Source organism: Phodopus roborovskii, unplaced genomic scaffold (genome assembly GCF_943737965.1).
Source record: "Phodopus roborovskii unplaced genomic scaffold, PHOROB, whole genome shotgun sequence".
NCBI lineage: Eukaryota > Metazoa > Chordata > Mammalia > Rodentia > Cricetidae > Phodopus > Phodopus roborovskii.
Window position 1 is genome coordinate 6134143 of NW_026126611.1, and position 27529 is coordinate 6161671.

General features: G+C 41.5%; 1 protein-coding gene across 1 annotated transcript; it reads right to left on the minus strand.

Annotated features, from left to right (window-relative positions):
• Window positions 1–27221, minus strand: Wtap (WT1 associated protein). Its single transcript, XM_051206122.1, has 8 exons — window positions 27135–27221; window positions 22622–22659; window positions 20342–20397; window positions 14951–15009; window positions 13780–13907; window positions 8734–8912; window positions 2720–2874; window positions 1–1232 (listed from the first exon to the last, which is right to left on the minus strand). Exons 2-8 carry the CDS (start codon window positions 22649–22651, stop codon window positions 649–651), a joined length of 1191 nt encoding a protein of 396 aa, XP_051062079.1. The 5' UTR covers window positions 22652–22659; window positions 27135–27221; the 3' UTR covers window positions 1–648.
• Between the last annotated feature and the right edge of the window lie 308 nt (window positions 27222–27529).

The window sequence follows — 27529 nt, forward strand, 5'->3', positions numbered from 1 at the left end:
TCATAATAAAATTTTTTATTTAGGTTTGGTCAGTACAGGTGAGATATACTGGAGTCACAGGGCAATATGCATTAACAGGAGGACACAACAGTTCATAAAAACTTAGTAACTATGCACACAGACTTCTTAAACATTCAGTCACCTAAAGATGAATGCACAGATGGTGGGAAAACTTTATCTAACACTGAAACTACTATAGGACTCCAAGTCCAACTTTTTAGTGATAAAAACTACTGTATACTGGGCAAACTTGGCAGTCATAACCCAAATCTACTCTAACAAGCCTGAATGGTGCATAAGTCTATAACAGCATGAGGAAAAATGCCCTTACACAACACAGCTTCTAGATAGACACAGATTTATACAGACATCATTGTTATAGATTCCCATTTACAACTTCACATTAACTCATATAAAAATAACTTGACCCTACACAAAATGTTCTCTAGCAACGTTCAAAGTAATTAACTGTTACAATTTTCCAAGTGGCAGAGGTATTGAAGCAATAAAAAAGAAAAAAAAAGGGGGGGGGAACCAAACAAAAACACACCCACAAAAAGGCAAATTGTGACAAAAGTATGCATTAATTTTTGACAGTATCCTCTCCCAAATTAAATGACACTGTATAAAAGTTTGCTGGAAAAAGTATTACAAAACTGAACCCTGTACACTTACACTTGAGTCCAAGCCATTCTGAATGTGGCGGGAACCCACAGTTCGATTACCTTTCCCACTCACTGCTTTCTCCTCTTGAGGGTCATGACTGGAGTCTGTGTCATTTGAGTGATGTGTGAGAGAGTTTTCACTGCCCGTGGGAGAGTCTACACTTTCATACCCCGCACTGAGTGGGTTTATGTAACTACCACCTCCTCTGCCAGTTCTCTCCTCTGAGCTGCTGGAGGCCTTATTACCATTCCCGGAAGAAGAAGGAAAGTCATCCTCAGTTGTGTTCCCCTCCCTGTGAAATCCAGACCCAGACGTCCGCTGGCGGGAGGAGCTGCCATTACTTGGTCCATTTGCCAGACGACTGCAGTCTTTGCTTGTGGCCTCTGCCTGATCTACAGGTTCAGAAGACGTCGTCCTGCTGGTACTTGGGGCTGAAGCTTGAGACTGCTGCTGCTGGTACTGCGCCAACTGCTGTCGTGTCTCCTTCAACTGCTGCTGAAGAACCAGAATGGTGCTCTGCATACCCTCTACTTCTTCGTCAAGTTGAATGATGAAGTCATTCAGTTCTGTGCAAAGAAGAGTCAAGACTACTTTAACTTTAACATATTTAAAACATTTCTGTTGTGCATACATATACACACTCACTCACCTGTGCATGTGTGTAGGAGAGGCCAGACATCAACAAAAGGTTTCTTTCTTCTATAGCTTTCTACCTATCATTGAACCTGGAACTTGCCATTTTGGCTAGATAAGTTGACCACCAAACCCAAAATGCATCTTTCATACCCCAAGCAATGGAGTAATAGACCACTAGCTCCACACTAGCTTTTTATATGGGTGGGTGCTGGGATCCAAACTCGGGTCCTCATGCTTGCATGGTGAGTGCTACACCCACTAAGCTACTTCTCCAGCCCCCTCAAATATTAAGTGCCAGCAACAAAGGTAAATAGTGAATAAAAACTGGAATGGTATACTTAAAGATTTTACCTGGAATTTTAATCACCATTCAAGAATGAGTTTGGAGGATAGTTGGATACTTTAAATATATTAAAGCAACCAAGTTAAAATTGATTCCAACCTTCCTGCCTCATACAATTGACAACAGAATGTAAAATCTTATCTGCGTTGACCCAAGGGTCTCTATTCTTCATCCTCAGCCAGTGCCTTAAATTAAATCTATAACAGTACAGACCTCGGGATAATGGTTGCTTCTTTAAACCCCCCTCAGTCCACAGAGGTCTGTTCCACATCCAAGAACACAATCACACAAGAAATACCAGGGGATTGCTAAAGTATAAAGTCCATTAACTTTCTAAAAAGGCTTTGAGAAAAACAGACCCTCAGTTGCTACATAACGTCTCCCACTTAACATGTTTACACATAGTAAAGGCGAAGAATGACAGTATCACCTACCAACTTGCTTTGCAACCAACCATCAAAAATAGACTGATTATCAGTTTACAGGTTCACAGTGTGGTTCCATTTGTTACTATTAACCCACTTCACAAAACAAGAAAAAAAACTGCAGCTACACTTGAACAAAAACAGGACTATGGTAACAATCACATTTGGTTTGTCTCAGCAAATTTAAATATTGAGTCTTTTTATTGATGAGGACCTTAAGGAAATATAATTACATTACTTTTTGACCACAGAAATTGCCAAATGTTTCCAAGATTCACATTTAAGAGAAATGACTGATACTTAAACACCGAATATAAATTTTTACACCTTAAACAAAATACCTTTTCTTACAAACGAAAACTTATGGAAAATTCCCAATATGCTATCAGTACCTTGGGGAAGACTCTGACATCATTAAACACCGAATATAAATTTTTACACCTTAAACAAAATACCTTTTCTTACAAACGAAAACTTATGGAAAATTCCCAATATGCTATCAGTACCTTGGGGAAGACTCTGACATCAAGTGGCAGGTGTTGCATGCACAATTTTAAGTGGCCAAAACATGCACAGACACTCATGTAGCACAAGCCTGGCAGCCTTTAAAGGCAATGCAATGTTAAGCGACTTTACAAACACCCCTTACCATCCTGACTGCTTTTAAGCTCCTCACTGTATTTCTTCTGTAAAGCCAACTCTGCCTCAAGCTGTGCAATGCGGCCCTGGGACAGCTGCCTTCCAAGCTCCTGGTTCTCCTGGATGAGCATCCGGCACTTCGCCATTAACTTTTTGCCTGTTTGGCTGCAAAGGAAAGAGCCAACCATCACAAAACGAAGACAAAGCTCTCTGTAGCCTTTGCCCACACTCATCAAAGCAGATGTACAGAACAGAGCTCCGTCACAGCAGCCGCCACCCTGTAATTACCATCGTCTTTTCTGGAACATGTCCATCTTCTTTCTGCACTTCAGTATTTACCAATAGAGCAGCAAAAATAAACCTTAAATAAAAAGGGCCAAATAGCCACTTTTGTTTCTACAGCATCAATGTTTTCTTCTCAATTATTATTTGAAGTACAAGCAGGCCATTTCACATATATCTTGGATATACTGTTAAAGTAACACTAAGGCACTACTCTTTATCAAACAAAGGTTCTTTAAAAGTACGTGTAGTATGCATGCCTCTTTACCACCCATAAAATACCTGTAAAGGAGAACATATTCTTACTAATAAACACATAGAAGGGGTTACTTCAGTAGGTAGTTCTCTGGTACAAGTATCATCTTGCCAAATAGAATCCTTATTTAACTTAACTGGAACATAATTTTTCTTTCTATATAGTAGAGGATGACTGACATTGCAATTCTTCTACCTCCTAAGTACTAGGATTAGAGGTGTGAGCCACTATGCCTGATGAGTATTTCAATATTGGCATGTGATTAAAGATTGTATAATCCCAAATCAAAGATCCACGAATATTTCCAAACCGCAAACTATCTGTCAGATCAGGAATGCCATACTTTTTATTTATTAGGTATATACAGTTCTGTCTGCATATATGCCTGCAGGCCAGCGGAGGGCACCAGATCTCAATACAGCTGGTTGTGAGCCACCAAGTGGTTGCTGGGAATTGAACTCAGACCTCTGGGAGAGCAGCCAGTGCTCTTAACTGCTGAGCCATCTTTCAAGGCCCACACCATACTTTTGAAGACTTTAATTTTCAAATAATAGTTTTCTATGCAATGCAAGAGAACCAATAGAATAATAAAACTGCAAGTAACAATCCAATAAAACCTCACTGCTTTTAGTCTTGGCAATAACAACAGAAATTATAACTTTAAAAGTATTTGGCTTCAATTTGCAATTTTGATACTTTGAGATGTGCATATGGACAATTTCACATTCTTCTCACTGGGTTCAGTCCAGAATGTTCTCACTGGATAAGAACACTTCTGTACTGTTCTTCCTAGTTCTAGTGAGATTTGCACTTGCCAGATACAGAGTCCATCTGATCCTAGCAAACACTAGAGCCCTAACAACCAGGGCACTGTGTTGAGAACTCTCCTACTGGGGATGCCGAAGGGTTCCTTAACTTATAGCTTATGTGATAATACAGTTCAACAACAACAAGAAATTGTAACTAGATTTTCCTTACAGACATGTGAAGAACATTAAAAACCAGGTTACTATTGTGCAGTCTGTTTCATTTATTTAACACATTCCCCTCACTGCTATTGTGGACCCAGATTCCATTTCCTATCAGTCCCACTCAACAAGCACTTAGGGATTAATGAAGAAACAAGATGGGACACCACTGAAAAACGGGCCTACTTAAACAACTCTGTTTCTTTTCTTTTTTTGGAGATAGGATCTAGCCAGGCATGGTGGTGACTGCCTTTAATTCCAGTAGAGGCAAGAGGATTTCCGAGTTCATGACCAACCTGGTCTACAGAGTGAGTTCTAGGACAGGCAGGGCTACATGAGATACCCTGTCTCAAAAACTCAACTGGGGTGGGGTGGGGAATGACACAGAACCTCACTATGTATCTCTGGCTAACCTAGAACTATTCGACCTGACTGTCCCTCAATCACACAGAATTTGCCAATTTCTGTCTTCCAAGTGCTGGATTAAAGACGTGTCACCACACCCAGCCAACTGTTTCTTGCAAATCACGTGCATCACATGTGCATCACATCTTTCCAAACAGAAAATTCTACTTTCCTGTGAATTAATATAAGATTGGCGGGGGGTGGGATGGGGACACCCAATTTTAAAATATATAAATTGGTCACTTGACTCCTTAAGATATCAAAAAATTTATAGTAAATTAATAGTAAATTATTTTATTTAAAAATGTGACACATGCCAGGTGTCAGGTGTCTCAAGAATCACCTCTAAACTCACTCTTATCCAAAATATCAATTTCATGTCAGAAACTATGCTGAATAAAATCAGTGGTTACGGTCATCAAACCACACACACACACACACACACACACACACACACACACACACACACACACACACACACCACAGAATCGTGTGGGGCCAGGAATGCTGATTTTGGGAGTGACACTCTGCCAAAGAAAAGGCTGAGGTCACAGCTCAATTATAAAGTGCTTATCTATATTATTAAGGGTCTAGGGTCAATCTTCAGCAACACAAAGTAAGTAGGAAGAGAGAGAACTTAATTACAAGCAAATATTTGGAAAAAAAAAAAAAAGCAGAGGTCATTCCTTTCATTTATTTTTTTTTTCTTAAATGGGAGCTGAAAACTTAGCTAAGCAGTTAAGAGCACTGGCTGCTTTTCCAGAGGACCCAGGTTTGATTCCCATCATATACATGTATACATATACATACACATCATATACATGTTACTTTCTGTAACTCCCTCTTCTGGACTCTACAAGGTGCAGACAGACATGCAGACAATTTACTCATATACATGTAAAAACAAATCGTAAAAAACAAATGCCTTAGCATCTTAAATATATTTTTATCATCTTCTTATATATGTGTGTGTTTTGCCTGCATGTTAAGTCTATGCATCACATGCATTCCTGGTTCTCATGAGGGAAGTGTGTTAGATCCTCTGGACTGGAGTTTTAGATGGCTATAAGCTCTCCCGTAGGAGCTGGAAACTGAACCTGGGCTCTCTGGAAGAGAAGTCAGTGCTCTTTAACCACAGGGCCATCTTCTCTCTAGCTCCTCTTAAAGAAAGGAAAAGGAAGGAAGGAAGGAAGGAAGGAAGGAAGGAAGGAAGGAAGGAAAAAAAGAGGAAGGAAGAAAAAGAGTCTCAATGTGAAGGTCTCCCCGACACCTGCCTGCCTTTGCCTCTCAAGTACTGGGACGATTGCTACAAGCAAACAGCCACAAACTATACTCACAGACTTACAAGAAGGAAGGGACATCCTTCCTTTAGTTATCAAAGGAAGGAAGCAGATTATTTTGTAGAGATGTACATACAATTGCCTAAATGACTAAGTGCAAACTGAAGATTACCAGTATATTCCTCAACACTCTGATGAATGTCTTGCCAAATAAAATAGTCTGAAACAGACAGTGTTACAGAGACTCACGGTCCACCTCATTAGCTCTTCTGTTCACTTTTGAGACAGAGTTTACAAATGTACTCCCTGAAATCCCCATTGTCCTGTACCAACCTCACTCATCACTGCTGGGATTAAAGACATGAGCGACCATGCCCAGTTAAAAGTATCCTTATCCCTCAAAAAACAAAGAGGGGAAACATCATACACACATACAAGAAAACCCAAAACCCAATCACCTGAATCATTCCACATTGATTACTGATTAATCACTACTTATTTCCAAATTAATAATGTATTTTAATCAATTCATTCTGGCTTATGCTTTAATTTTATATAATAAAACCCCATTTATGGGTTTCACATTAAGAAAAGAAACACTAAGTAACCATTAAAAGGTGGTTATCTAGGTACGCTAAAAAAAATGGAGAAAAAATAACTATTTGAAGCATGTGTGTATGTGTATATGTGTATATATATATGCCTGGGCAGTACAATTACATTTCTTTAGAACCAATATACATAAAAATCAATGCATATGCACAAATTATCTTGATGATATCAAAGGTATTTATATTTAGCAGCGGTTACTGGTCCTGCAGAGCAGAATGGAACATGTTGACATCAGGTCCATGAGTGACCCTGTCCATCTCCCCTTCCTCTAGTATCTCAACTGTACACACACTATTGTCTTATTAAGAAAGAAGTTACAATAACAAGAAAGCATGCCCACAGGCCGCAAAGTTACTGTATCCATGCAGCAAAGAAAGACTGGCTAAATTTGAACACGTTAGTAACACATTTTACAAATTACTACTTAACCTACTAAAAATATACTTTGGCCTTTTTCTATTGTGATCTGAAAATACATAAAATAAATACAAAAAAACCAATTTGGTCACAATAAACTACTTTAAAACAGGTTGGTTACTTACCCTCCAAACCCCAATGACAATTTTAGAAGCAGACTTCTTCCTGAAAAGTCATACAAACCACTCCTCCAACCCACCCCTGCCCCACAATAAGTTCCCTAAAGCAAATACAAGATACTTACAATTGATTTGAACGATTAAGAGAGAACTTAAGTCACCCTTGTTAAAACTGCACTTAAACGATGGAACAAGCTGGAACATTATCTTCTACTCATCTCAGACTCCATTATCACCAACTGAAAATTCAAACTGGTGACTTATAGACGATGGAAGCATGAAGAATATAATGCCTCATTTATCTAAATGAGTAAATGAGTTTGCTAGAATGATCACTATACCTTTTTGAATTCACAGGAAGTCTCACTTGGGCCAGCCCACAACCCAACCCATTATTTCCCCAGTCTTCTGGTAGGTGCCTTGTGAGACTGCCCCACATTATGCTCTAAGGCGAAACCCTGGGTCACATGCCAAGTCTCCTTGTCTCTTACACCACCTGGAATAAAGCCTTTCAAACGAGACAGCCTTTTCCTTCACCTTGAAGAGCACACAATAATTTTTCCAAAGTGTTGATCTGCTCTCCACAGCCCCCAAAATAAAATATTAGGAGTACAACAAAATTATCAGAGTATTCCTTTAAAAAAAAAAAAAAAAAAACTATTTCAAGGCACATTTAATTTAATATCAAGAATTCGATACAAAAGGCCCAAATACAATGAAGGAACACATTCCCCCATTTAACACCAACGACAATGCTGTTTAACATGTGCCTGCTGAATGAGATGAGGGTTTACTAAATAATGGCAGTCTCATCACAGCCAATACTTATACAATCTAGTTGTGAAATGAATGCTTATAATGCTTCAAACACTTTAACCTTGAAGTGTGAGACCACACTTCACGTTTGTACAGTCCTCAGTAAAGGTTATCTACAGTTTCCACAACCATTCAGAGAACAAACCATTGATAAAAACCACATCGATTCAAGCTCCATCATGTAATATAGAGCTCAGAGCTAATGGATAAATAAATATATGCACTATTTGTACTGGTAGCTATGACTCGATTGTCTCACAGCTGTTAAAGTTGGTTTTTTACCACGTAAACCCTTTAAAGGCAAAATTCACCTCATTTGAGTTTTGACCCAGTAGTTCAACAGTCATGAAGTCCACAGTCTTATTGGATAACTGATGTACAGTGTCTCTAAGTCACTATGCTCAAGGTTAAGAGCGATGCATGTTCCATTTTTACATTTTACTGGAATTTTACATGTTCAATTCATGATTTAAAACCTCTAGGTTTTCAATCCTCCAAATTGTCTGAAGACACAGTGTGCCACAGACTTAAGACTTCTGTTTTCCCCTCTATTTTCTTCAAACAGAAACATTTCTCAAATGTCTACATGTTCTAGAAGGGGAATTTTTCGGAGGTGGCCTCTTCTTCGGAATAGTCCGACGGCATCAGGCCTCTGAAGCAAGGGGAAGGGGAAGAGAGAAGCTGAAACACAAGGTTCATCTGGTAAGTTTTACATTAACCACACAGGCTGGACAGTGTAAGAATGTGGCTCTTTTGGCTCACAAAGTCTGAGTCCTGGAGTGGACACGAGTACTTGGCCGCCCCACCACAGCTCTCTCGAGGTGGGACTGCTGTCAGGGAAGTCTTGACTGGGGAGTATGTTTGTTTACCTATCAGGCGTAAACTTCCAGGCACTCAGTTCATTTTGGGCTTGTTCCAGTTTGTCTTTAGTCTGTTCCAGTTCACCTTTCATTTTTAGGAAAAACAAGTTGATCGCTGGGTCTACCATCGTTGATCTCAGTTGGGCGACACTCGGCTGCTGGACTTGCTTGAGGTACTGGATTTGAGTCTGTGCAAAGCAAAAGAAGCAATTACTACCAAACCAGAAGAAATTCTGAAGGCAGGGAAATTCTCTTCTATTAACTTGGTAGTGCGTCAGCCTACTTATTAGGTCTGTAACCCTTTGATATCTAGGGTGTGGTTCTGAACAGTGAGAACGTGTGGAGCAAGGCCTTTGAGATCTCCTGTACCTCAGACCACAACCACAATAACAACAACAACAAATCCTAGAAAAAATACCAAGCAAAACTGAGCATGGTGGTACATGCCTATAATTCTAACATTTAGGAAGCGGGATTCTACGTAGCCTAGCAGCAGATCACTTGCCTTGGATGCACAAGGTCCTAGGTTTTGGTCCCTAGAACCACAAAAACAAAAAACCAACCAACCAACCAACCAAACAAAAAACCCAGGGAGAACACAAATTAAAAAACAAATGTTTATTTAAGATGAGTTACCTCTCTGCAACCAAAACAGTATTAAAATAAAACAAGGGCTGTGTCATGCTCATAAGTTAAGCGCATGAACTCATCTTACAGAGGCAAAGGACGAAGAGTCCTAGCTCTCAGCACCCACACTGAGTAGCCCAACAGTGCCTAATGATTCCAGCCCAAGGGAGATCCAATATCTATGCATCCGCCAGCAGAAACCCACACGGACACAGGCATTATTAAAAATAGTAACTTAAACCCAAACCAAACAAACAAACAAAGAAGTTGAGCATGGTGGTACATGCCTTTCTTTAATCCCTATACATGGGAGGCAGATAGTCTGATCTGTTCTGTGCCAGCCAGGGCTATATAGTGAGACCTAATATCAAAATTAACAAAAACAAGAAATGTTTTTATTTTAAGGAAACTGACAACTGTTAGAAAGAAGCAAAGTTTAAAATTCTATTACAGAAGAACTGGTGAGATCTTAGCTTACTTGTCCTGAACAATTTCTGCCTAAGCCAGTTCTACCTAAAACTACCTGAAACAAGATTAGGATTCATTAAGATTTGCACTTTTAAATTTAAAAACAGAGCAGAGACATGGCTTTATAGAAGCAAAATTCTAAAGCATCTTAAGCAGAAATACATTCCTATTTTCTCTTCCATGTATGAATCATAGAATAACAATGTTGTACAACATAACTCAATTAGATTAAGCAAGCGGGATGTGAGCAGAATCCTAACGTAGAACTTTTGCATGGTGCTAGAACCGTCTTATTCACTATGAAACTTTCAATTTCAACCTCAGTTATGCTGTTTACTAGTGTTTTAAAAGCACATTTTCTAAAATATGAATTAAAATCATCTCATTTTCTTCATATACAAAGTATAGCCGGATACAGTCTTGTGCTTCCCTAACGTGTTTTTGACTTTTAAAACATTACACTTATTACTGTGTTTGTGTGGTCAGTGGTGTGATCAGAAGAAAACTTGCAGTCCCCCCTCACTACGTGGGTGTTAGGGGTTGCACTCAGTCACTGGGCTTGCTAGCAAGCGCCTCTTTTCAACTTTAGTTTAAATAGGATAAAAGTTTGAATTCCCTACCATAAATTTAGAAGGCACAAATACATTGATTGACTTGAGACTGCATTTAATTACAAGTTCCCTGCACACAAATAGAAAGGAATAATGTTTAATTTATGGAGACTGTTTTCTTTTGAGACAAAGTTTAACTACGTAGACCTGGCTGGCCTGGAATTCAGAAACCCATATTCCAGAGCAGATATTGAAGCCCATGTATCTGTATGTTAGTATACATGCGTTTGAATATGCTCTCAGAGGCTGTCAGCTCCTGGAGCTGGTGTCATAGAGATAGCTGTGGGTACCGGAAGAGAACGCTCGTCCTTTGCATAAACAGCAAGAAAATACTCTAACCACTAGGCCATCTTGTCAGCCCTTATGAAAAAAATTTAAAGTAATCCATTTTAAACAAAAAGATACCTCTTAATTCAAAGTAATGCCAACTACTAAAACAACGTAACTGGAGAATAAAACACATCATACAGTGTGTTGTCGTGTGCTCTCAACATTAATAAAAACAACCTTCACAACAGATTTAGACTAAATCCTCCCATCGGTCAACACTTTGCTCATGAAAGGGAAGCAAATATAACTTCCCTTTGCTAGGGAATAACTTCCCTTTGCTAGGGAAGAGAACATGAGGGAAGTGATAGTTTTAGGACTGGAAAGATGGCTAAGCATCTAAGATGTCTGCTGACAAGCCTGACAACCTGAGTTTAACTCTCAGGATCCGATGACATAAAGAGAACCAACTCCCACAAGTTGTCCTATCACTTCCCTGTGTCATGGAATGTGTAAGGTGGCTCAGTGGGTGAAGGCGCTTGCTACCAAGTCTGCTGACCTGAACTAATTGCTGCATGTTATCCTCTGACTTTCACTTTCACATTTAAAGTCTTAGTAAAGATGTGTAGGCCAGAGAACACCTGAGTTAGCCTGGGTGTAAACCTCTGCTATTTTCCTCCCACAAAACATCCACTTTGTTTTTGGAGGCCCAGCGCCTCACTGGCCTGACACTTGCTGATTTCATCCAGGAAGCCCAGGGGTCTCCCTGCCTTACCCCGGCGGCTATGCCCCCTGGAGGCTGGGCTCCAGACACACCTCCCCATGCATAGCGCACTACATGGTTCCAGGGGACTAACCCCACGACGTAAGCTTAGCCCCGTTCTCATTTGAAATCGTCACCTGCTGAAATTACTTCATCTTCCTTCCATTGCAACCCTCAACAGTAACAGGTCCTACTAAAGCAGCCTACTATGTTCCTGACTGATAAATTCAACAATTCACAAGTCCTACTTTCACTAAAACTGACTTTTGCCCAGACCCTTTTTTTTTTTTTTTTAAAGATTTATTCATTTGTTGGGTGTGGTGGCCCATGCCTTTAATCCCAGCATTTAGGAGGCAGAGGCAGAGGATCTGAGTTTGTGGCAGCCTGGTCTACATAGTGAGTTCCAGAAAGGCTAGGACTACATAAAGATAATTTATTTCAACATACAAGACCAAACCACAAAGATTTATTAATTTTATTATATGTTATGCCTACATGTTTGTGTGTGTACCACATGTGTTCCTAGTGCCTAGAGTGGTCAGAAAAGGTTCCCTTGGGACCGGAGTTAGTTTGTAAGCCACCTTGTTGTTGCTGGCAATGTTCTGCCCTGCCTTTGATCACTCTTTACCTGGAGGCTGGTGGGGGGGATGTGCAGATGAGGTAAGATTACAGCTCCTGTCTTCCTAACAGTATGTTCTGCTCTTTCAAAATTTGATCCCTTTCAGTTGGTCAGTCATGTAACATAAACTTGGGACCCACCTAGGAATTATCCTTAAATCCTTCCCCAAAAAGATCTAAGTGATCAAGTCCTATAAATTACCAGAGAGTTTATTATATGATTTAAACACCCTGTTTCTCACCTAGCTGGTTTTCTTATTCTAAGTCCCAGCTTCAAGTTTACCTTCTAGATGCTGGGCTGTCACTCAGAGTGTGTCTGCCATGCACAAAGTCACATGAACAAGGTGTTTATGGCACTCCTGTAATCTCGGTGCTTCGCTCATTCTTGGTTACTGAGATTTTAGGACTGGCCACATATTTCAAGCACACACAAACAAGAATAAAAAAAGAAATTGCCTCCAAAGCCACAGAGAAATCCTGTCTCGAAAAATTGGGCAAAAGGGTGGGGGAGGGGCGTGGGGGGCGGGATCTACCTTCCATTCAAGTCAGCCATATACCCATAATACCAGTTAATCAACCCCATGAGCCTCTTGCTGAAAAACTGCACTGAGCATGGCTATGCACACCTTTAATCCCAGTAATGAGGTAGAGGCAGTGAATCTCTGAGTTCAAGCCCAATCTGATCTACATAGGGAGTTCCAGGATGCCCAGAGCTACCTAGTGAGACCCTGTCACAGAAAACAAAAATTAGTAAAAAATTGTTAAAATTAAGAAAAACCTTTTGCCATTACTTATACTTAGGATAAAACCTAAGCCCCCAGCCGGGTGGTGGTGACTCATGCCTGTAATCCCAACACTTGGGAGGCAGCAGCAGGTAGTTTGAGGCCAACCTGGCCTACAAAGTGAGTTCCAGAGTTCCAGGATAGCCAGAGCTGCTACACAGAGAAACCCTGTCTCTTTGAAAAACAAAACCAATCAAACAAAAAAAATCCCTAAGTCGCCAACCCTTAACTACTTTTCAGCCTTAAGATACTCCAACTTTCTGTGCTTTTCTCTGTTTCTGTATCCAGTGCTGCCTGCAAAGTCTCTCTTCTTAATTGTAACTACAAGAATAATGCTCAGGGGTTAACAGCACTGGTTGTTCTTGCAAAGGACCTAGGTTCAGTTTCTGACACTCGTGTGGTGGCTTGCAACAGTTAGTAACTCCACTTTCAGGGAATTCAATACCCACTCCTGAACCCCACAGGCAGACATACATGTCGTGTACAGACATAAATGAAGGCCAAACTCTCATACACACAAAATATTAAAAGTATGACCAGAAAAGGTTAACAAACAACAACAAAAATACAACTCAAAACAAAGCAAAAACCTAAAATAAAACTCAAAACCAAAATGGTGATGGAGTACCACCACCCACAGTCTTTAATCAGACATGACGATCCAAGTGTCAGTGTGTAAAAAATAGTTGGAGATTTAGTTGGAGAAGTGCAAATTGCTTAGGTCTGGCAAAAACAAAACAAAAAACCCTCCTAACTATGTTAAAATTAGGACCCTTTAGTGACATCTGAGCCTACACTCCCCCTCACCCTCCATTCCACCCTTAACCAAGTGTGCCTTCTATTCGCCATTACCACTACTCAAACGCGACCTGCAGTGATGGCGACCCTCAACTAGAGATTGCACTGCTGAGATACTTACAGTACACTCTTGCATCTCCTGCTCCTTGGTTGCCAATCGCATGACAAGTATGTTTTCCCTGCGTGCAGACTCCTGCTGTTGCTGCTTTAGTTTTTCTTCAGATTCCCTTAAGCCAGTCACATCATTTGCTGAGTAAAAGAAAAAAATTCCAAAACATTACAGATTTCATTTCTGTAAATTGAACTAACCAAAAGGAAGTTGTCTTTGCCAAGAGTAATCAAAAAACTTCATTGCCTTTAGTTTCCATACTGTTTTTGAAACAATGTACCTGTTCCTGATCATGAGACCTTCTCCAGGAAGCAATGGCTAATGCTCCCCAACCATATTACACTGACCTGTACTTAAATTAGTACCACCTAAATTAACAGGAAGCCACACTATCTACCTTACTTACAGGACATTTAATATTTACAAGTATCCCAGCAATACATTCTAACCCTATTCAATGTAACGATGACACTAAGTGGCCTGGCACGGCAGGACAGTAACCTGTCTTTATCAAACATTCAGCAGGTGGTGGCAGGGAACCCTTAAGTTCCAGGGCAGCTTTGGCAACATAAAACAGAAGCCACCGATTACATGAATGAACAGCACCATAAACTTTTATAAGTCACATACATATGAGTAATATAGCCACACGATTATTAGAATTTTGGGAGATTCAGTTATCTAGACTAGGAAAAACTAGTATGTTATTCTAACTCAGTGAAAGTACCAAACAAACAGTTAATATTTTAGAGTATAAAGTTTGCTGTTTGGCAGATTTCCAAAGATCTGTACCCAAAGCTACATTCTAGTGTCACTTAGGTTCTATCACTCCCTGTTTCTGTGCCCTGTCCCTTCTAGACTCACAGTTCGTGTAGTTAAAACCCTGGGTAGAAGGTAGGTGTAGTTAGGGTTAAGTTACCCTACTTGTACTTAATTTTGCTAAACTCAGGCATGCCACTGTTTATTAGAATACATATCTGTCTTCCTTGGTGCTCGGGGATTTGTCAGAAGAAACCACCTTTCAAACATCATTCATTATATTTCCAGCTCCTTATGGTGCCTGGACACAGCTCTTACAATAAAATGCTTCAACAAAACTGTATCTGCTTCAACAAAGCCAATTTATACTGTAACAAGTTTCAAAAGGCAACTATACAATCTTATTTAGGAAGATCAAACTTACAATTAAGATCTGTGTATTTTCCCTCCAAAGCTTGAACATATGCTTCATATTGTTTCCATCTAGTAAAAAACAAACTCATATTAGTGGTTACATTGAAATTACTTTTATTTAAAAAAAAAAAAAAAAAATCATACCCACAACCATCAGACTAACAACTGTGTTGGATTGTTTTTAACTTTGAGATAACCACATAGTTTAATCAGAAATACATGTCATTAGCCTCATTATTTCTTCTCAAATTAAGAAAGACAGATAAAAAAAGAATACCAAGGTAAACGTACACACACAAGCTGGGCATGGTGGCAACCTACCTATAATTCTAGTTACTAGGAAGGCTGGAGGATGGCATGCCCCAGGCCAGTGTGGTGGCTTATCAAGACTATTTTATATTAAAGCAAAAAGGAGCCAGCAGTGGGAGTGAGTGCACGCCTGTTATCCCAGCACCTGGGAAGCAGAAGCAGGCTGAGTTCAAGGCCAGCCTGGTTTATAGTGTGAGTTCCAAGACAGCCAGAGCTACAGAGACCCTGTCTCCAAGTAAGTGAGCAAGCAAGCAAGCAAACACAACTAAAAAGGAGCCTGGTCATAGTTATCAGTAAAGCCCTTGCCAGCTAAAGGCCCTTGGTTCAATCCCCACTAGTGCGTGTGTATTTATTGGGAGTGGGGAATATAAAAGCGTTCTTTCCTGTGAACACGCCAAGCATGCCCTCATGCTCTTCTCAGATTCTGCGTGAGATCACACCACATTTGTTCTGACATTAGCAATGGTTAAGATTACAAAGCAGAATAAAAACACTATTCTAGTTTTAGTAATGCTCTTCCCTGAAAGAGAAAAATGTACATAACTGCATGGAACTATTCTTTTTGGAAACACTTGCCTCAAAATAGTATTTTTCCCAGTCTTTTAAATCACCATGTCCACACTTAGGGGACACAGTGTGATAATTTGCACCCTGACTTGAACGTGATCTGCCTTGAGTGTTGGCAGTGAAGAAGCACAGTGGGGGGATTCCTAGACCTGGCACAAACCACCCCCAAACACGCCTTCACACAGAGACCCTTTAAGGGGAAGATTAGTTAAAGCAGTTGCTTTCTGACTCAGGCAGAAAACAGGAGCAAATGATCTTGCAGGTATAATTTTCTTTCAAGATTTTCAAAAATTCACTTTTATTTTATGTGCATTAGTGTGTGGGGATCAGGTCCCCTGGTACTGGAGAGACAGACATTTGTGAGTTGCAATGCAGGTGCTGGGGACTGAACCTGGGTCCTCCGGAAGAGCAGTCAGTGTAATTTAAGACGAGGAAAGGGGAAGGTCTGTGTTAGAATGGGCTAGAATGCAGTGGGATGTTTTGATTGGGCAAGCTAATTAGTTAAACCAAAGGGGGCTTCTGATTGATGGTCTTTGGTAGTTATCCTCAGGAAAGCATCTAGGTAGGAAAGCATCCAAATACGGGGAAAGACTTGGTGGCTGGCTTTAGGGATGCAAGGCAGAGGGAATGGGGGAGGAGGAAGAAAAATAAGGTCTGCCAGAGTCAAATATCCAAGTGGCTAGTGTCCCTTCAACCATTAAAGGCATGAGCCACCAGCTCTACAGCTAATTGGCAAGGACCACCTGCAAAAATGCCATGTGCTATCTATCATCAGGGAACTAAGGGGTGTTCCTGCTTGTTATATTCTGATACTCAATGTTTAAGTCTCCAGCGGCTTTTGGTAACTACTACAATTAACAATACAGACTTCTGCAGGCTTGTGTTTATGCACCTCCTGACAGAATACCCTTCTCTAAATGTCTGTCATCCTGCTTAGTTTAAGCATTGATCTCTAGCTTCTATTTCTAGGTATAGCTAAATAAAGTTTAAATTTAATTTGCTTTTATCCCTTTGGCACAGTGTCTCATGTACCTCTCTGGTAGGCTTCAAATTCATTGTAAAGTTGAAAATGACCTTTAGCTTCTCTATCTGTAACTACCTCAGGTGCTGGGATTATAGAAACCCCCAGTTTATGTGGTTGGGGATGGAGCCCAGGCCTTTGTGAATTCTTGACAAGCATTCTACCAATAAAGCTACATCCCTGGCATCCAAAATTTAATTCTGGAAGATGATGTTGTAATCTTCACTATCAGACATGCAATAAAACTAACTAATCATCTTCTACAAGGACACCATTATGAACACTATCATTAGGGCCCCCTACATCTTAGGATACATAAGAGCTCACTGGCTATTTAGAAATCAACACAGATCCTCTGTGGAGGCTACAAAAGCTACTTTAGAGGAACAACAACACAAAACCAAAAGTACAAGCGGGAACATCCATAAAGTAAGAGAAAAACAGACAGGACAGAAAATAAAGTTGGGTATGGTGTAATCCCAGCAGCAGACAGGTAAAAGAAAGGAGGACCAGGAGTTCAAGGGCACCCTGGCTACAAAAGTCTCAACAGTAACAAGCATGACACATTTCAAAACAAAAACAAACCCCTCAAACCTTAGAAAACAGTCTACTTAAACAGTTCACTTAAAACCATGAAAGTATTTAAGGAGAAAAAAAACTTACTGAAAAGTTTTAAAAAAAGAATCCCTAAGAAGTATAAATTGCATGTTTTAGAAACTTGTAATAGTTACTTAGGAATGTTTTACTACAGTTGTTATTAAGATCATTGATTTAAGGGCCCAGCACTTAAGACAGCATACCTCTCTTGCAGAAGAGCTCAAGCTTGACTTACAACTGCCTGTAACAAGGTTTCTTTCTGCCACCTCTGGCTTCCTTCCTAAGGACTTGCACTCACACAGTCACTCACATACACTCATTTACTGACTTTTTGTTTCTTCTAGTTGTTAACTCAAGAGACTAGAAATGGTGACGGTGATGCATACCTGCAATTCTAACAACTCTGGAGACTAAGGAAGGATTGCTTGTGCTCAGTAGCTAAGTTAGCAATAGACAATCCGTTTTTAAAAAAGCCCAGTGTCTTACTGGTACAAAAGGATGCTGAGGCATAGATGGAAAACTCAAGCCAGCCTGGGCTACAGAGAAGGGGGGGGGGGGGGAGGAACAAGCAGGCTACCTGCAAGAGTCTAACCAGGGTATAAAGCTAAAGCAAAGAGTCACCAACATGCTGTAGTGTTTCCCAAGGGGAAGGTGCTTAGGGCAGCACAAGGACAAGAGTGAGGGAGACACACGATGGGAAACTGTCTTACACGCAGACTTACGACAGGGAAAAGCAAGCACTAGTTCATAGCAGACCAGCTTGAGCAGCTTAGTGAAGGCCAAAGTGGGAAATGACGGAGTTCAGGCTGGGAATAGCGTGCAGAGCATGGCCAGCAAAGCTCTGACCTCCATCTAGAAGGGCAGCCCTGCAATACAGCCCAAGCTCTAGGACAATGCAGAGGTCTCCAACTCCTCACAATCAAACAAGGAAACCTCTCCTCTCCCTTACATCTCCTTGCAAATCTGCTTAGTTTACATAAAAAGTCCTTGAGAAATTTAAAGACAGCAAAGTCCACTAACTTTCACCTAGGACAGTAAGTGAGACAGCTCAGTAGAAGAAAGTGCTTTACTTGAGTTTGAGCCCCAGAATTCTACATGGTGGAAAGAGAACTAACTCCCACAATGTGACTTCTACACACGCCTACCCTTCCAATAAATAAATGTGACAGAGCTTAATTCTAAGTTACCAGTCAAAAACAGAAGTATACAAAGAGTATACATAAGCTATGAAAAACAATCCATTTTCTGAGTCTTTATATTTAAAATAACATTACTATAATGCTGTGCTTAACTAGCTTTTTAAAAACAAAGTATTTATAATCTAACCATAGAAATTCAGAATTTGGAGGAAGCTTTAAAAATAATTTATCCAAGCCAGGCAGTGGTGGTGCACATCTTCAGTCCCAGTGCTTGGGAGGCAGAGGCAGTTCTGAGTTCAAGGTCAGTCTGGTCTACAGAGCAGGACTGCCAAGGCTACACAGAGAAACTCTGTCGGAAAAACAAAACAAAACAAAAAAACCCCAACAAAGAAAAACTGTACTCCAGAGGCCGGTGAGATGACTTTTTGTTCAAGAGCACTGGCTTCTTTCCCAGGACCCAGCAACTACATGGCAGCCCGTAACTCTGAACCCTGTCTTCTGCTGCCTGCCCTAGGCATCAGGCAGGCAAGTGGTGCACAAACATATAAGCAGACAAAACACCACCCGTACACACAAAATAAAAAATAATTATACAAATCATCCCTTTGGGCCGGGTGGTTGTGGCATACACCTTTAATCCTAAAACTTGGGCAAAAGTGGATCTCTGAGTTTGTGGCCAGCCTGGTCTACAAAGTGAATTCCAGGATAGCCAGGGCTGCACAGAGAAACCCTATCCTGTCTCAAAAAACCACCGTGCAAAAACCACACTTTGATTGTGACTTTTCAAATGTTATGTAGTAGTAGTAGTGTAGTAGTAATAATAATAATAAAAAAGATTATTGAGCAGGCACAGTGGTATATGCTTATATTCCTAACATTCATAAGACTAACTTGGATTTCCAATTTGAGACCAACTTAAATATACATTAAGACCCTGTTTGAAAAGGAATCCTACATCCCTGCCAATTGTTGTTACTAAAAACTTACCATGTGTGAGCCATAGTACACACATGTGTGGAAGAATTCAGGGGATAGTTTTGTGTGTGTGTGGGGGGCGGCGGCAGGGTTTGTTTTTTGATCCTTCTCTGCTTTTATGTGGGTTTCAGGGATAGAGCTAAGGTTAAAGCCAGGTTTGCAAAGAAAGGGACTTCGTCTACTGAGCCATCTTGTCTGCCTGCTCTGTGCCTGCTGATTAAGCTGAACATATACTCTAGCAAGCCATATACTAAATAAAAATGCTTCCCATGTAACAAATCTTAGTTTTAGCTCTACAAGAAAATGTGGTTACTGTGTCAGTCCAGAAATAACCTAAAGTTATACAGTTCTTCTTGCTTATATACTGAAGAACCATAAGAAACATGTCCAAAACATACCAAGTGACTTGAGGATATATTAAGGTTAAAAATGTCAGACTGAGCTAGGTAATGGTGGTTCATGCCTTTAATCCCAGCACCCTGGAGGCAGAGGCAGGTAGACTTCTGTGAGTTTGAGACCAGCCTGGTTTACAGAATAAGTTCAGGACAGCCAGGGTTGTACAAAGAAACCATCTCAAAAAATAAACAACAAAAAAGCACATGCCTTTATTCCTAGTCTCAGTGGACTAAGACAGAAGGATCTTGACTCCACATAAAGATCCTGTCTCAAGCATAATCAGCAACAGTAAACCCCACAAAACAAGCAAACCCAAACTACAGACAGCATAAAGTATTACAGCCGTCCACTATGCTGTCTACAGATCTTTTGAATTTTTGATGAAAGAACATTTTACCTTAGAATTAACTCATCCCGTGCCATAACTTTGAAGTCTGTTTCACTCAAACGGACCTATAAAGAAAATTAAAAATGGATTGAGTACTCTTCCAGAGTGCAAAGCTATTTCCATACGGGCTCTACACTGAGCTAGGAGACATCTCACAAGCTGGACTATTTAAACAACTCAGTACTCATCATACTTCTCAACTCTGGAAAACAGCCTGACTGCTCCTTTTAAATTAAAAGCTGGAGAGACAGTTTATTGGTTAAGAGTGCCTGGGCCTCTTCCAGAGGACACAAGCAGCAGAAGCCAGGGAGTAACAAGTTACCAAGCCTAGCTTCAGAGGATCCAATAACCCTTTCCCACCTCGGGGCATCCCCCCAACATTCTGATACACAAAAAACAAAAACCAAGAAATCCCTACTAAAAATGAAAAGGCCAAAACAAAGATTAAAATTACATATGCCACATGGTCCAGTAGTTGTATTCTTTTTTAAATTCATTTAAACTTATTTTATGTGCATTAGTGTAGCGGTGTCAGATCCCATCGAACTGGAGTTACAGACAGGTGTGAGCTGCCCTGTGGGAGCTAGGAGTTGAACCAGGGTCCTCTGGAAGAGCAGCCAGTGCTCTAACCGCTGAGCCTCCAGTAGTTGCATTCTTGAGCACATAGCCCAGAGAAAGTTAACACTCACAGCAGCTTTATTTGTGACCGCCCAAAGCTGGGATCATCCTAGTGTCCTTTAACAGCTAAGTGTACATAAAACTATGATACATCCATACTGTACAACACTTTTCAGCAGTAAAAAGAAACAAGACTGGATATATGAAACACGCGGAGTGGGAAAAAAAATCTCAAAAGGGGACACACGCGCGCGCACACACACACACACACAATTTCCTCTACACAGCACTCAGATTAAAGACATGGAAACATTGTAATTACAAGGGTTGAGGATGGAGGAAGAGCCCTATGGTGACCATTCAGATGCTGACCTCACACAAAACTGTACGGATGATAAAACTGCAGTCACACACCAAGAGAACAACTGAAAAACTCTGAGAATACCAGCTCCCTAGTTTTTTGAAGAAGGCTCATAGAACGTCCCTGAATACTTTTTTAATAATATTTTTAAATTTAAAATTGAAACAAGGTTATTTAATATTTCAACCCCAGCTCCCTCACCCTCCTGTCCTCCCATGGCCACCACCAACCCCCATCCCACCCCCTTTCTGCTCCCCAGGGAGGGTGAGGCCTTCCATGGGGAGTTTTCAAAGTCTGTCATGTCATTTGGAGCAGGGCCCAGGCCCTCCCCCATATGTCTAGGCTGAGGGAGTATCCCTCTATGTGGGATGGGCTCCCAAAGTCCATTCCTACACTAGAGATAAATACTGATCCACTACCAGAGACCCCTTAGATTCCCCAGTCCTCCCAACTAACACCCACATTCAGGGGGCCTGGGTGGGTCCTATGCTGGTTTCCCAGCTATCAGACTGGGGTCCAGTCCCTGAATATTTAAAAACTTGTCAATTTATAACTTTCCAATAAAATTTGAAAGTAGAACATAAGCAGAAATTGCTTCATATGTTTAGAAATGTTTTCCCATTTTTTAAAACAAGCAAACAACTAAGGGTTTATTAATTTCCCATATAGAGACATAGAGAGAGAGAGAGAGAGAGAGAGAGAGATAGATAGATAGATAGATAGATAGATAGAGAATTCAGAGCTGGAAAGATGACTCAGTGGTTAAGAGCACTGGCTGCTCTTCCACAGGACCTGAGTTCGATTCCCAGCACCCATGTCAGAATACTCACAACCACCTTTAACTCCAGCTCAGGAAATCTAACCTCTGGCCTCCTTAAACACCCACACCCATGTGTACATTTCCCTGACACACACACACACACACACAACTAAAAACAATAATAATAAATAAATGCTGACTTTTATACAACAGACACCACACTGGCCATTTAAACATGAATAGACACCAAGCTTTTCCAAATGAGTTACAAAGTCTTCCATAAACTCTTATTATTCTTTTTAACAAAACCTCAAAGTGTAGTATATCAATACTATATAAATGTAAACTATAAAACTGAGAAATCAAAAGGTAGAAAATGAAAAGAGGAAAACAGATTATAGGAACTGACTGTAGCCACGAAAAGTCCACAAGTGACTGGATTTAAATTACAACCCGGGGGTGTGTGTGGGGGTGCTAACTGATTAGGAGGGAAAATAATACCAGATATAAGCTTCAGAAATGAAGCGTGGAAACGGCTCCAACAGCGTACCTTTTTAGGAAGAGGCTCTTCGTTGGTCATCTTGCACCCTAAAAAAGGGGGAAAAGGGGTTGGGAAAAAGATTCTCAGGTGATTTTCTTTCAATTAAAGTTTTCCTATCAAAATTAAAACAAAACTGTTTCTTTCAAACCAATTACTAGGAGATGTTAATGTGAAATAGTTATTAAAATAATCTTTTATTTCATAACTCTGTCTGATGCGTTCATTCATTGCAGTAAGGGGTTCAAATACAAGACTCTTCCCTCACATTCTAGGTGAGTGCTCACCACTAACTTTAGCTTCAGCCCAAGATAGCTTCAATTTTCAAAACAAGCACAAAGGCATGAGTTCCCCTGTAACTTTCAACACATTTCCTTTTTGCCTAAAATCTTCATTATCGCGGTTATGTAATTTTACGAGTTCCCTGTATGTCCGACCTCTGAAGGCAATCCAGGCATGTTGCTGAAGGGCCACAGAGGGCAGCACCAGGCAGCCTCCTGGCCTTCTGTATCATCATGTTTTGTTACAATGAAGCAGAATCTCTAATAACATTAAATATAAAGCACATACATCTTAATGAACATATGCTTATACCCCATAATTACATGCCAAAGAAATCTGTATTTCAAGATTAGCTTCTTTAGCTATATTTATGGCCCTGAATTCACCAGACGGTGCCAGGATTAAAGGAATGCACCACAACCACCCATTTCTCTATTGTTTTCCAATATTCAAATTTAACCGGAAACAGCATATTTATCAACGTTCCCTTACATCTTTAATCATCTTTCCATTTTATTTTACTTAACTATACCTACCAAAAATTTCAACTATAAGCTGGGCATAGTGGTACATGCCTCAAATCCGGGCACTCTGGAGGAATACACAGGTAGATCTCTGTAATTTGAGGCCAGTCTGCATTGACAGTTCCAAACAGCCAAAGGTAGAGATCTGTCTCAGAATTCTGAACTATTAAAATTTTGATGAAGAATTTGCTGTATTGATTTTTTAAAGATTTAATTTCTTAATATTTGAGATTTGTCCAAGTTTATCAAAGGTTTTCCAGTATCAATTTTTACATATATTCCCATATGAACTAGACAGATATTCTAATCAAACCACCACCCTGGTTCTCAAATTAGGTCTGTCATACAGAAGAAATCAAAATTTTAGGAAAGTACTCTAAATGACCACATTATAAATTACTAGCTTAAATCTTCTCTATTTAAAAATCTCTCATGGGTTATGGATGTGATATTGTAGACTCATGCTAAGCACATGCAGGGCCTAGGGTTTGAGCCCTGGAACTGCAAATGAGAGAGAAAAATATATTTACACAGTTTTGCATTTTGAGTAACTGGGACTTATTGAGTTCTAGGCCAGCCTGGGCCACACAGTGAGACTCTTTCTCAAAAAACAGAAACCAAAAACACAACAAGAAAACATGTATATGGTACAGGATACACAGTTTGTTACAGCACTCAGGAGGTAGAGTTTCAAATTCTACACAGCAAGGAAGCTGCAAGCTAGCTAGGGCTACACAGAGACACACTATCAAAGGCAAAACAGAAAAATTCAAACATGACCAACTTGGCAGCCTTCCAACAGGTTTAAAGACGATTGCTTTTAAAATTCTGTAAGGGGGAAAGCAGCTGGAGAGATAGCTCAGAAGTTAAGAATACACTGCTCTTTTGCAGGACCTGGGCTCAATTCCAAGCACCCATACTGTAGCTCATAACCACTGTTAACTCCTGTTCCAGGGTCTCTGACACCCTCTTCTTCCAAGGGCACAGACACGGAACAGACACACACGCAGGCAATATACCTATACACATAAAACAGGACAAGTATATATATATATATAATTATTATTATATAAACATTCATATATAATACTACATAGTATTTTTTTTTTCTGAGGCAGGGGTTGTCTGTGTAGCTCCGGCTGTCCTGACACTCACTATATAGACCAGGTAGGCTGGTCTCAAACTCACAAACATTCGCCTCCCTCTGCCAGGACTAACTACAGGAGTGTGCCACTACCCAGCAATAAGTATATTTTTTATTTCAGTTATTTGTGTAGGCAGTTCAGAGGTAATATACCTCAAATTTAGAATGCCATTAATGCCCAGTGTACTTAGATTATGGAATTTGGTTTTAGTTGACGAGGTGCCTAGCATTCCAGATCTGAACACTATGATCCTAAGTCTCTGGAGAAGGGGGAGCACAAGCCAATACAACTTACGCAAAAAAAAAAAAAAAAACAAAAACAAGTATATATGCCTCCCTGAAGTAAATCACACTGATATAAGGCACCGTTACCGATGTTGGGCTTCAGCACTGCAGGGCCAAGGGACTAGTTAGTAACCAGACCACTACTGCAGTCAGTCATACACGCTTACTCAAACAAGGCAGTTAACTCTGCACTTCAAGTTTCCACATCAGCAAAAGAGAATACCAGTGCTGCTTGGTGCACAATGTGGCATAAAAACACTATATAAACAAAGATTATTTGAACACCACAGAAAAAATTTAACAAACATTAGAAAAATAAACTCCACCAACATCTACCTTTAAGGGTGAGAACATTGACAACACTAGAATTCTAGTCTACATCCAAGAGCTTATACAATTAGGGGAATAATGAAAAATTTTCTCTAACCTTAGTTAACTACAAGAAATATAAAGTATTCAGAGGTAGAAAGCAGGAGATAATTAAAAACAATAGTAATGTTATCTTTGTCTTACATCTTGCTTTCCTTAAAGGGTCACTAAAGAGCATGATGCAAGTAATACAACTGTTTTACAGGACTAATCAAGATAGCCAACAGTGTTTTCACGGGGAGTCTAAAACAAAAAGATGGAAGGAAACAAGAAAGCTGTGAAGTCTGTCTAAACACATCAAAAGGCTATTTCAAACAATAATTCCTATTATATAGGTGTGTAAACACATTCATGTGCTTAAAAGTGAAGAATTCAAGCACTCTTGAGAACACATCTGCCCCAAACCTTAGAATTCAATCAACTTCAACCACAGGCAAAGCCAACTATGGACTGCAGTCTTCATCTGACTCCCTGACCTGTTGTTACAGAATGAATGAAAGAAACCTAGCCATCTCCAAAATTTGTGGAAAATTTGTCTTCAATTGTTTCAAACTTATGTTTACCTATGAGAACCCACCTGATGTTCAGCTTTAGAAAAACATCTGACATTTTATAACTTTTTTTTATGTTTAAGAATGTTTTACAAAATCTGTCACTTGAAAAAAAAAGATTTTATGCTCGGGGTAGGTATGTGCACCACGTGCAGGCCTGGTGCGGCCCACAGAGACCAAAAGAGGAAGTCAGAATCCCAGGAACTGGAGGTAAGGATGGCCATGAGCCATCATTTGGGTGCTGGGAACTCATATCCTTTACTAGAGCAGAAAGCGTTCCTAACTACTGAGCCAACTCTCCAGCCCTAATGCTCAAACCTATAAAGCTAAAGGAAAACAAAAACAAAACAAAAAGACAACAAAACACTAGAATCTGTAGTAACAGATCTGTGACTTACACTCACCTTTCAAGTCAATAAAACTAAATGAAAAAAAGCTAGGGCGAAAACGACGTAGTAAAGGGGCATAAATAAAAATTACGAACAAATGAAACTTAGGACTATAAAATGCTCCTCGAAGCGGTAACACGCTCCCTGATCTTTACAACCAGTTAAGAGCCTCTTAGTCCTTTGAGGTCAAATTAACCGACTTCCTCATTATCAAACCAAGAACTGTGGGCTGGGGGAATAGCTCAAAGGCAGAAAGCTGGCCTGGCATGCACAAGGCCTAGGATTCTACCCCTAGCCGCCCCCCCCACCCCTCCCCGAAGGAAAACACGTACACAGTCACAAAAACTCAAAGACCCTTCCGGGCCGTGCACTCACTCTGACGGAAAACAGTTTTAAGTCTGGCCAAATCAGCCTCACGGGGAACCAAAACAAGACTGAAAAGTAGACGACAAAAAAAAATCTCTGGAGGCTGTCAAAAAAGAAGAAAAAAAAAAATTCTCCTCCCAATGCAAGCATGCACGCACTTATTTAAACATGGAAGTCCACGGGTGGACGCGGCTGCAGGGACCAGCCACTGCGTGACGTGAAACTCGGCCTCAAAAGACCCGAACCCTTGGCCTGGGGCCGGCGGGCGCCTCGGGGTCGCCCCGGGAGGTGGGAGGGGGCGACGGAGGCGGGGAGAGGGCCGGCATGGCCAGTCAGCCCGGGAGGGATGGAGGGAGGGAGAGGGCGGGAGGGAGAGGGCGGCCTCCCCGCCTCCCCGGCCCGGGAGCGCCCGCCCGGGCCCCGGCCGCCAGCCGAACGGGCCCGAGGCGGCGCGGCGTCCCCGCGGCTGCCGGCCGCTCGGGCTGACGGGAAGCCGGCGCTCCCGGCCCGATCGCCCTTCGGGCCCGGCGTGCGTCTTCCCGGGTGCGGGGCGGCCGCGTCTCGCTCCCCCCACCCCGGGGCCCGCGGGCCCTCGCCGCTGCCCGCCGCACCTACCTGTCCAGCCCGAGGCCGCGCGCGCGGGCGCCGCCAGTCACACAGGCCGAGGCCGCGCCGCCGCCGCCGCCGGCCCCCCCCGCGCTCCTCCCGCCGCAGCCCCGGCGCCGGCCTTTATTTGCGGGTCTCGCAGCCACAAAATGGCGCTGAGGGAGGAAACCAGGCCCCGCCGCCGGCCCCGCCCCGCCCCGAGGCCCCGCCCCGCCCCGCCCCGCCCCGAGCGCGCCGCCGCCCGCCCTGCCGCCCGCTCACCCGGATCGCGCCGCTCGGGCACTGCCCCGGTCGCCCCGCCGAGGAGCGGACCGGACGGGCCGGGCCGGGAGGCGGACGGGGTCCGGCCGGCCCGCTCGCTCGCTCGCTCGGGGCCTCGGGGCGCGGAGGAGCCGGCCGCCGCG

Bases quoted from the DNA above. Each gene is read 5' to 3' on its own strand.
- Wtap (XM_051206122.1), bottom strand. From the start codon at position 22,651: ATGACCAACGAAGAGCCTCTTCCTAAAAAG. The intron at 15,010-20,341 runs GTAAAATGTTCT...GTTTTTTACTAG, and splicing joins CGGGATGAGTTAATTCTAAG to ATGGAAACAATATGAAGCAT. The intron at 1,233-2,719 runs GTAAGGGGTGTT...TTCTTTGCACAG, and splicing joins GCTTAAAAGCAGTCAGGATG to AACTGAATGACTTCATCATT.